Here is an 11,235-nt window from a genome sequence, read left to right as displayed (position 1 = left end):
GTAGTTACTACACTGTATGTTGTTGCACAAGTTACTCAACAGATATGTTTTGACTCCAACCGAGGTCTTATAACAGTCTCCTCTGAACACACACACACACACACACACACACACACACACACCCACACTAATCTGCTAAACCCCCTTGGACATAAGGATTACTAATTGGGTGGATTTAGTGGTGAGTTCACAAGGCCAGGGAGCCTGAGGGGTGGGTAGACGTTCCCCTTCTCAGACAACATATCCAGCATCAGCTTACCCTCCCCAAATTCTAACCTTAACCATTAGGGAAGTGGAGCAGCAAACTGACCCCAGATCAGTATCTAGTGGGTATCCTTTGTTTGACTTTGGCTTGGACAGTGGACATGTATCTGAAGTGCTTTGTTTTCATTTATGTAGTTGTGTTTTGTTGGATAAATCTCATATACACACACACACACACACAACCACTCATACATACACACACTTGCACTTCTACACTCGCATACATGCACCCGTTCACACACACACATGCATCTAATCTACTCGGGATCCTCTGCTCTGTCTGACCTATAGAGAGGGGGTGAAGGGAGGGGGAGGGTTGTTTGGGTGGAAGAAGGATTTATAGACAGCTGAACCATGCAGTGAGGTTCAAGGTTGACCTGGGATGGCATGTGTGATAATACAGAACAGCACAGACTGACCATCCGCGTAAGCTATATCACACTTTCGGGATGAGAATTCCATTGGTGAATTCAGTAGCCCTAGGCTACAAGGACATGCTGTATGGATTGATATTACTCAATGCTATATCTAATTGAATTTGACATCTTTAGCATGTAAATAACTGAGGTGGGCTATTTTTCTGAATCATAGGCTTGCTCTAGGCTATGCTTATATAGGCTACTGTTTATGCTCCTTAGTATGAACTTACAAACTATCATTTGTTTCAATAAAAGTTTGGAAAAGAATGTAAAAACAGGAGGAGACCTCTCTACCACGCAAGCACGCTCCCGCCCCACAGAGGTTCCCCGCGCCCAGTTGCTAAGGTTTTTCCCGAGTACGCGCCGACGGCACGGATACGCGCACTCCAGATTCCGTCCTCTGCTAGTCATGGCGGCGGATCTAAACCCAGACTGGCTCTCCTGCCTGCCTTCTTCTTGGAGTTATGGGGTTACTCGGGACGGAAGGATATTCTTCATCAAGTAAATATTCCCAGGATACATCGCATGGAAGTGTATTGGCTTTGTTTCGACGCGTTTGATAATGTCTGTGTTATTTGCGTGTTCATTTTCTACCCGTTTCTTACCCAACAGTGAAGAAGCCAAGAGTACGACCTGGCTGCATCCCGTCACCGGAGAGGCCGTCATAACGGGGCACAGAAAAACCCCAGGTAAAAACAGTTCTCATAGAACTCTTCCATTCGTTACATACCGCAAGAGTCTCGGTTTTAAAGGGGTTCAGAAACCACCGAGAAACGTTGAGCGAAGACTCCCTGCCGCAAGCAACAGCCGTCTCTCTCCTCTGCGCGAGGACCACCAAGTTGAGCCGCCAATTAACGTTAATGTTACCTAGGCATTGCGACAGACTTGTTGAAAGTTCCGTCACGTATGCATTCACATTTAAAAAACGAATAAATTCGTTTTTTACATGATTGTTTGCCACTTGCTATGGTTGTAGCCTACACTAAGGCATAAGCCCGTAGTCGAAGCAGTGGGCAGTTATTTTGTAACAATTGTAACAACAGTTGTTGATAACATTATAACGTGAAACATCGATGCGTAACTTGCAACACATGTTTGCATTGTTGTGAAAATGACTTCACTTGCTGATAAGGATGTTATCGTTACCGTTCCATATCCACCGCAATAGAGAAGACTTCGTGTGCGGAATGTATAGGTCCTCACACTGTAAAAGCCTGCTTCCTATCTCACATTTTAATTGGCTCCTATCACTACAATAGGTTGAATAACGGATACGAATGGAAATGACAATGAGGCTATTCTATCATCCGCACTAGGATATATCATTAATAGATAGCATAGCGGTAGGCTATAAATATTGCCAAAGGGGCTGCCGTGGGAAACTGTGTTTTCGGTCACGCGCAGATCTCTGCTCCTATCTCAACAGCCGCTTGTGTGTGTTGCGATTTATTTGTCTCCTAGCCTATTCATTACTCCCCCCTCTTCCCCCTCTCTTTCCCGCATAGATTTACCAACGGGATGGGAGGAGGGATATACGTTCGAAGGAGCCCGCTGTTTCATCAAGTGAGTTCGATTTTCAAAGCCACCGCGCTTTATGGAAACACTTGATATTTGTCCTCTCATACTGTCGCTGGCAGGCAGCTTTGTTAGACGGCAGTTGAGATTTTCCCATTCTCTCCCTCTGCCCTTCTGGAGTATTCAGGAAATATCTCCTCCACATTCCCTCCTTATGAACACACACACACACACACACACACACACACACACACACACACAGAGTTCGAGGTCTAGTTTTTCCTCAGAACAAGTCATTACTGTCTGTGATGGAGTTTGACAAGCCAGTGTGAATCTTGGCTGAACAGGCTTTACTTGTTGGGGCCTCCTTCCCTCTGCACACTACGCTGCTAGATCCTGTTTAAGTACGTGTGTGTACTCGCACCTGAGACACTGCGTTATTAAAAATTGGCTTGAGTTTGTTGAACATTCATATTTGGGTTGATAAGTCAGTGTTTGAAGAAACACATGTATATCATGTTTTAAGCCCTCCAGTGCTATTTATTCAGTTGGATTTCCTTCACCGCTGTCTCTTCTGGTTCTCTCCTATGGCCATTTGGAGAGTAGCAACTGAAACATACAGTGAGCTAATAGCGTGTGTTATAAATAGGTCCACTAACAGGAGTGTGTTTTGTATCTCAAGGCATACATACTGTATCGCTGGGCTGTGAATTAGTGGGTGTTTATTTTGTCACTGTCAGTGATTTCTCTCCTCCTTCCACTGGATTATTATTATGGCACACTGCTGATGGCATGGACTCAAGTTGGACCGTAGGCTGAAGGAATGGGATTGGCTGAATCACTGTCACACTTCTAGATGGGGTATCTTTCCGAAACACAAAGAGCAGCATTTTGGACTGAGAACAATTAGGCCTATTTTGTCCAGTTTGTGTTTTGGACAGCATTGCATTGGCAGTGCATGGTGTGCTGTTTTGCAGTTTGCACTGCTCATGATTTTTTTTTTAAAATTCTTCTCAAATTCCTTGCTGGTCAGCCCATGTATTGGGCCATTATGCGGGCCTTATGCCCTCCACGTCCCCTATGCTCTCCTACATCTCAAAAGGAACTTAATGCCCTTTGATAGTCCAATGCTAAGCCAAGAAGAGGGTTTAGAGAGACTGGACACAGATTTATGTCCCTCTCTTTCTCTCTGGTGTTGAAGTGGTCCCATGGGACCCAGACAGTGGGCTGCTGGAGGGTGTGTGTCTGTGTGTGTGTGTGTGTGTGTGTCACGACCCAGCCGGTGTCCTCGTGACTCCCGTTAATACACAGGGATTCTCCTCTCTGTTCCCCTTTGTCCCAGTGCACCTGGAGACCAATCCAAGGAGAACTGTTAGATGTTTCCTTCTCTGTTTCAGTAAACACTCCCAAGAGTCAATGCCCCCTGGCTAGTGCACACTCCCTGAAGTACACTAGTTCACAGGCAGCTAGTGTAGCGTATCCCTGTATGCACTCTAAGCCCTTTGACTCAGACTCTGAACGCGTGACAGAGCTAAACCCACTGAAGACTATGGAAGTGTCTCCCCCACTCGTCCCAACAAAAACATAGTCATTCAGGGTCCTCTACCTCCCACTAAGAGAAATGTACTTTTTCTGGTAATTAAAAATACTTCCCATTTCTTTCAGTATCCAACCTGGCTGGCCATGACATAACATATAAGACGTCAGCATAACGGTGCTTCAACTAGCTAATATTGCCCACTGGGATATTGCTGATGTGGTTGAGACCTTTAATGATCCCCCTAATGTGTCTGACCTCAGTGTGTCACGCTGGCTTCTACAGTATTACCTCAGCAGCAGGTGGAAGGCTGCCAGAGATGAGGAATGATACAGTGCATTTATTATTCCTGGGCTGTGTGGAGTTGTGGAGGGGCTCTCTAAAGGACACACACACACACTTACTTTACAGATCCCATTCATTAACGGCCAGGGTTGTTTTCACCCAGCATCTTTAATTCACTTATCCCTCTCTCCCTTTAGCCTTCAAATACTTTCTTCACTGGCGCACGCAGTTTGCCTGCATCCCAAATGGCCCCTATTTCCTATGTAGCACAGTACTTGTGACCAGGGCCCATAGGTCTCTGGTCAAAAGTAGTGCACTATATAGGGAAAGGGGTGCCGTTTGGGACCCGAGGAGGGAGGGACCTGCTGGACAAGCAGATGTATACACTTAGAATAAAGGAAGAAAGCCTACACACAGCATATGCAGCTCCCAAGTGATTTGATATACCACTAACCACAATAGGGAACGTTTCAGCTAGCTGCAATAGCCTTCATAAGGGTGTTTTGGATGTGAATATTACTCACACACTGGACGATTTATGTAGCTCACACAGGTATGCGGTCCAAATGGCACCCTATTCCCTATGGGCCTTGGTCAAAAGTAGTGCCATTTGGGATGCAACCCAGGAGTGGCAAAGAAAGCTGGATGAGGAGCCATGTGTAAGACATGCAGTGTGGATTCATTTCACTCTCCCTCCCCTGCTTCCCACGCTGGTTTCTTGGAGTGAGAGAGGAGGGGGAAGGAGGAATGAATGTGAATTGGGAAATGGTTGGAGGATATGACCTGTAACTGACACTTGGAGTGTAGGTGGGTAGGCAAAGAGAGCTAGTCAGACCGCCTTGGTAGACAGACAAGGCTGTGTGTGTGTGTTTTTGCTGCAGTCCTCTCCTGGCTTAGTTTGGCAGCTGGGGGAGTACTTAGGGAATACCACAAAATAAACAGTTAGCGAAACATGGCCTGCTCCCCTTCTCCTCCACGCCCACTTGTGAATACTGCTCTCCCATTGGAGGAGGATGAGAGGTGGAGGCTCTAGGCCCGCTTCTTTAACTCAGATCAGGTTTTGGGCTTAGGCCTGTGTGTGTGGAGCCTACAGGCGAGGCCACAAAGCAGCATTAAGGAGAAGTGACATAGCTAGTGGTCTCAGCTTTACTGCAGCACTCGCCATAGTGGAATTCTCAATAGGCTGCGTTAAATGAAACAATCTGTGTTGTGAATCTAGATGCACCCTAAGGATTGGAGTTTCAATTTGAGAATGGTGCTGCAAAGGAATAATGGCGAGAAAGGTTTCTGTGAGTCAGGCTAAATAGAGCGATCTGATGGAGTTGAGTGGAGCGAGAGATGTAGAACGAGAGAGTGAGAACAAGAGTATCAAAAAAGAGACCTGATCAGAGGGAGACATAGAGGTGTGTGTGTGTGTGTGTGTGTGTGTGTGTGTGTGTGTGTGTGTGTGTGTGTGTGTGTGTGTGTGTGTGAGAGAGAGAGCTTTGTGAATAGGATAAGAGCTGGGAATAGGCTTTCAGCTGTCAGGAGGTGCAGGTGTTTCCACCAGGATACAAGAGCCACTCAACTTTTCCTGGACATCTGTCAGCAGTGTGTGTACATTTTGTGTCCACACACATTTCCACCTCTGGGATCATGTGAGCTGTGGTTGAAGTAGGGACAGATCTATAAGTGGGTTGCTGGCTGGGTGGAGCTGCTACACAGATGAAAAGCTTCCTGTCTCGTTCGCTCACTCTTGCTCAAGCTCGCTCTCAACAGCGGGAGACGAGAGTAAGAATGGCCTGTAACATTTCTATTGCTGATTGTTTTGACACTAGCGTGTGATGACAGGCCCTTGTCAAAGCTGTTGTATGATTCACTAGAGACACTAAACTCTTATGGCTTTTCAGCAACTCTGTCCAATTGCTCTTCCACTCCTCCCTAAACACAACACGCCTCTGGTTCCACGCCACAAGCCTCTAATGAACGAAAAAAGTTTCATTGTCTGCTTACAATAAGCTGCGAAAAGGCTGTTTAGTCAATCAATCTTATATTGTAAAGCCATTTTTACACTGGCAGTTGTCACCAAGTGCTTATACAGATACCCAGCCTAAAACCCCAAAGAACAAGTAATGCAGATCTAGAAGCACACTGTACAGTACATCCCAAATGACATCCTATTCCCTATATATAGTGCACTACTTTTGATGAGCCCTGGTCAAGATTTAGTACACCATATAGGGAATAGGATGCCCTTTGGGATGCAGACATTGTGTTTGGCTGTGCTGCAACTAGGGTTGCAAAGGGTCGGAAACTTTCCGGTAAATTTCCAGAATTGTTCCGGAATTTGTCCATGGGAAGTTAAGCCCGGAAATTTGGGAAATTTTGCTTAAATTCATCAAAAAAAGTTAGCTAATAACAGTGAACCTTTTTTTTGTGGGATACAAATAAGGCAATTCTAGGTCTTGTGGCATATTTTGGTTAAACTATCCCCATTTCAATGGAATTGCAACCCTCTGCATGCACAGCGCACTCTTCCATCACATGTACAGCTGATTCTCAAGATCTTTCACACTACTGAGATGATATTGATCCCACACTACTACACTGTCTGAGCCAAGGACTACATGCTTTCTGGTAAGTTTTGATTACAGTGCTGGGTGGGGTGGATATATTTTAGATGGCATGCATGATTTTTGGTTAACTAGTAAATAGTAGCCTACAGCAAAGTGTGTTTAAATAATTTCTAACTTGTTAACAATTTCTGATATGTAGTTTTTGTTACCATGTGGGTTGTAGCTTGCTTAAGCGTGCTAACTGAGTGTTAATTCACCCATTTTCATACATGTTTCATTTTAAATCATTTATCTTACAAAGGAGTTGTTTAATCTAACTGCTTAACTATTTATCTGTACATGGAATTGTATTGAAATATTTTTTTCTTATGTGTGGAGACAATGTAGAAAAGCTGTGTACATTTGTAAATACTGTGCCAAATCATATGTGAAGAATGCAACAAAGATGCAGAATTTTCTGGCCAAGTGCATAAAGTTCCCTCAGCGCTCACAACAAGCAACCTCTGACAAAAGTCCCTCTACTTCTATTCGAGGTGAAAATGATGAATCAGACACCTTATCAATAGCAACAGCTCATGGTCCTCCTGGAATCAGAAGTTTTTTTGACTCAATGGAGGAACGTAGTCAGAGATGCTGATTAATGTCTTGCTCGAGCTGTGTATGCAACTGGTTCACCTCTGATGCTCACAGGCAATGTGTATTGGAAGAGATTTCTGAATGTTCTTCGCCCAGTATACACCCCTCCAACCAGACATGCTTGATCTACTCATTTGCTGCATGCAGAGTTCAAGTGAAGGTCAAGCAAATCATAGAGAAAGCACACTGTATTGCAATCGTCTCTGATGGGTGGTCGAATGTTCGTGGGCAAGGAATAATTAACTACATCATCTCAACCTTGACCACAGAAGGTATTTGCACTGGTGATAGACAATGCTGTGAACATGAAGGCTGCTTGGTCTAAAGTGGAGGAGTCCTACCCTCACATCACACCCATTGACTGTGCTGCTCATGCATTGAATCTGCTCCTCGAGGACATCATGGCACTGAAAATAATGGATACACTCTACAAGAGAGCCAAGGAAATGGTTAGGTATGTGAAGGGTCATCAAGTTATAGCAGCAATCTACCTCACCAAGCAAAGTGAGAAGAATAAGAGCACCACATTGAAGCTGCCCAGCAACACCTGTTGGGGTGGTGTTGTCGTCATGTTTGACAGTCTCCTGGAGGGGAAGGAGTCTCCAAGAAATGGCCATATCACAGCCTGCCGATATGGACAGCCCCATCAAGAGGATCCTCCTGGATGATGTATTTTAGGAGAGTGTGGTAAGCAGCCTGAAACTCCTGAAACCTATAGCAGTAGCCATTGCACGGATTGAGGGAGACAATGCCATCCTGTCTAATGCTCAGACTCTACTTGCAGATGTAAGATAGGAAATCCCTACTGCTCTGCCCACTTCACTGTTGCTCCAAGCAGAGGAAACTGCAGTTCTGAAATACATCAAGAAGCTTGAAGACTTCTACCTGAAGCCCATACACGCCGCAGCATACATGTTGGACCCCAAGTTTGCAGGCAAGAGGATCCTGTCTGGTGCAGAGATCAACAAGGCCTATGGTGTCATCACTATCATGTCTCGCCACCTTGGCCTGGATGAGGGCAAGGTTCTTGGCACTCTGGCGAAATACACTTCCAAGCAAGGGCTTTGGGACGGAGATGCAATATGGCAGTCGTGCCAAAATATCTCATCAGCCACCTGGTGAAAGGGACTGTGGATCTGAGGCTCTTTCCCCTGTTGCCTCCATCATCCTCCAAATCCCACCAACATCAGCCGCCTCAGTGCAACTGGTCCTTGTTTGGGAACACACACACCAAAGCACGCAACAGGCTGACCAATACAAGGGTTGAAAAATTGGTGGCCATCCGGGTATATTTGAGGCTTTTCGAGCCTGACAGCGAGCCATCCTCAACAAGGTTGGAAAGTGACAGTGAAGATGAGGCCTCAGAGTCTGATGTTCAAGCGGTGGACACTGAGGAGGTCCAGGGAGAAGACATTGAAGCCTGACTGGAAGACAACCAAAGCTTTAGTTTCTAGACTATCATTTTACAGATGTATGTTAAATGTTTTTGGAAGATGCAATGGGTCATTGGGGATCATTCAGTATTAATTTTCTTTTGTTGTTCAGTGAAATCATCCCATGTGAAGAGTCAGCTCATTTAATTAAAAGTTAAATTTGTAACTAAATATATATTTTTTTATTTCTATTGGAAGGATTACCTACTTTATAAGGTAAAAGGTTTATGTTTCTGTCTCCATCTGATCTGGTAAATATATCCAATGCAAAAAAACATCTACATTTAAATGGTATTAATATTAATTTGCATATTCCCATTAATTCCCATATATTCCCGTTAATTCCCACGGAAAGTTTCCACCTCAGAATATTCCCCAAAATGTGCAACTCTAGCTGCAAAAGTCCTTATTGAGTCCTTTTCAGCCCTGGGTACCACTGCACTGCATACCATAGTCTGTGGTGGTACTATGATGGAGTATGCATCTTTTCAACCTGAAATCTTGAGTTGTTACGACTGGCCATATCTATGAGTGAGTGATCTGTCAGTATCTGAGATATCACTGACTTGATTTACCATTAACCTCCCACTCCTAGCCAGTGCTCATTGCAAAGCCTGAGTGTGTTCAATCCAATGCATTTTTTTATACTTAATGGAAATCTCATTACACTTTATTATACACATACCATGAATACACAATTCCAATATACTAATACACACACACATTTACTTGTAGCAGGACATGGACACATCTTACAGCAGAGGGAGGGGTGTGCTCTGCCACCAGGCCCGATGCAGAAACGTAGGCAGGCCCACTTGATTAATTCCTGGCGCTAAAGAGGAGAATGTAATGGACAACATTTAATCCAATCACTCTCAGGTCAACGCTCGTCTGACTGGGACTGACTGGCAAATCATTAAGTGTTGGATTCAGGGTCAGTTGTCTGGGTGCAACTCAGAGTGGTGAATGTACTGCTAGTTAATTCTACAGCAATTGCTAGATTAATGGATGAGGATACGCCTTGTTTTGGATGGCCCAATAGAGGGAGAGAGCATTGGTCGCAGTCGTGATTAATCAGACTATGGTAATCAGTAGTGTGTGTGTGTGAAGTGTGCACGTACCAAGGCTGTTGAAGACGTGAGGGGCTCCCCTGGTCTGCCACTGCACTTATGTGTACAGCTGGTTAGAAAGGGAGAGAGCGAGAGGGAGGAAGTTTGCAAGAGAGAGTAGGAGGGTGAGAGCTCGAGGCCCTGACTGTCTCTCCACAGGCAGTAACTTTATTAAGTTAAAGCCTTTCCTCACTGCTCTGTTCTTTCCTCTGCAATGCTCTGTAGAATGGCCTTCCCTGCTGTGTCTGTCAATAGTAGGCTTATTGGTGTGTGCGTGCTCGCCTACCTGCGTGGGCGTGTTTGCATACTTTGCTCAATACTTTAGTCTGTTCACCTAGCTACCTTCCAATTATCATGTCCAATTTCATTGACGTGTCCCCTCTGCATTGTCCCCACTGCACTTGTAATGTCCTGAGTACTGGTGTCCGTTAGGACACTGAGGCTGTGTTGACACAGGCAGCCCAATTCAGCTTTTCTTTCCACTAATTGGTCTTTTGACCAATCACATCAATCTTTTCACATCAGATTTTTTTCCAGAGCTGATCTGATTGGTCAAAATACCAATTAGTGAAAAAAAGATCAGAATTGGGCTGCCTGTGTAAATGCTGCCAAGGTCTTGTTTACTTACCAGTGATCAGACAGGGAGCGATGTGAGCCAGTTGCCAGATACATGTTTACACTCCCTACTCAGAGGAGAAATTGGCCTCAGGGACTCCGGTTTAGGATAACCTATTGTAGCGCCAGGCTAGGATCTGGACAACTTCTCTGACCATGTGGAAACAAATACGCAATGCTGTTGCGAGTGCTAATAGTGTTATTAAAAGCATAACATTTGGAAAGCATGCGAGCCTGTCCCGGCGACTTATTGGAAATGTAAAATGTTTAGCTGGATTCTAATACACTGTTTTACAGAATATGGCTGTGTGTTCTTTAAGAAGGGAATGATATCCCCTAATACGTGTTGATCCACTCAATCATTCTCCCTCTCTCTGCGACGACAGACACTTTAGTTTCTAAGGAGCAATGATAAGAAAGCATTTGGGTACCTTGATCTCTCATCTACACCAAAAAAAGGTAATCTGCTCCTGAACAAATAGCAGATAATGTTTGAATCCTTAGTTGTTGTGGAGAACCAGACCTTACCGACCTGTTCGTTCAGCTGCGTTCATTGATCCTCCATGATCACACGACGCTGCTGTCTTAATCATGTGTTTCAGTAGAGGGGCATGAGTCTCTGAGGTTTGATCTGTTTAAAGGTCCTATGACTACAAGACAAGGAGGTGAACTGAAGGTGAACACTTTGCTGTTGGAGTGTTTTGATGCTGTTTGTTTCATCGTGTTATCTCAGGATGAAGTCTGCTATTTGACTGTTTTTCTGATGTAGGCTTAGTTGTTTCATCTAATTTATTTCTGTGGTACACAGCAGGTAGAGCGCTGCGTTGATTTGTCTGGTGTTACTGCAGAGAGGAGCAGACCGTTATT

At 44.7% G+C, this 11,235-nt stretch overlaps 1 protein-coding gene across 14 annotated transcripts in view; it reads left to right on the top strand.

Annotated features, from left to right (window-relative positions):
• Positions 1 to 1,033: 1,033 nt before the first annotated feature.
• LOC106609184 (pleckstrin homology domain-containing family A member 5) overlaps positions 1,034 to 11,235 on the top strand; it is a 147,134-nt gene continuing 136,932 nt past the window's right edge. For 13 of the 14 annotated variants that reach the window (XR_001329658.2, XM_014207694.2, XM_014207686.2 and 10 more), the window contains exons 1-3: positions 1,035 to 1,184; positions 1,296 to 1,372; positions 2,189 to 2,246. Coding sequence is in view for 13 of the 14 variants with exons in the window: in XM_014207694.2 (XP_014063169.1) it covers positions 1,093 to 1,184; positions 1,296 to 1,372; positions 2,189 to 2,246 (227 nt within the window). In the remaining variant the exon portion in view is untranslated. Of the gene's footprint in view, positions 1,185 to 1,295; positions 1,373 to 2,188; positions 2,247 to 11,235 lie in introns of all 14 variants that reach the window. The other variant, XM_014207693.2, reaches the window with a different exon arrangement.

The sequence above is a fragment of the Salmo salar genome, chromosome ssa07 (assembly GCF_905237065.1).
Source record: "Salmo salar chromosome ssa07, Ssal_v3.1, whole genome shotgun sequence".
Lineage (NCBI taxonomy): Eukaryota > Metazoa > Chordata > Actinopteri > Salmoniformes > Salmonidae > Salmo > Salmo salar.
The sequence above is the reverse complement of the archived record's forward strand: the minus strand, read 5'-3'. Positions and strand labels throughout refer to the sequence as shown.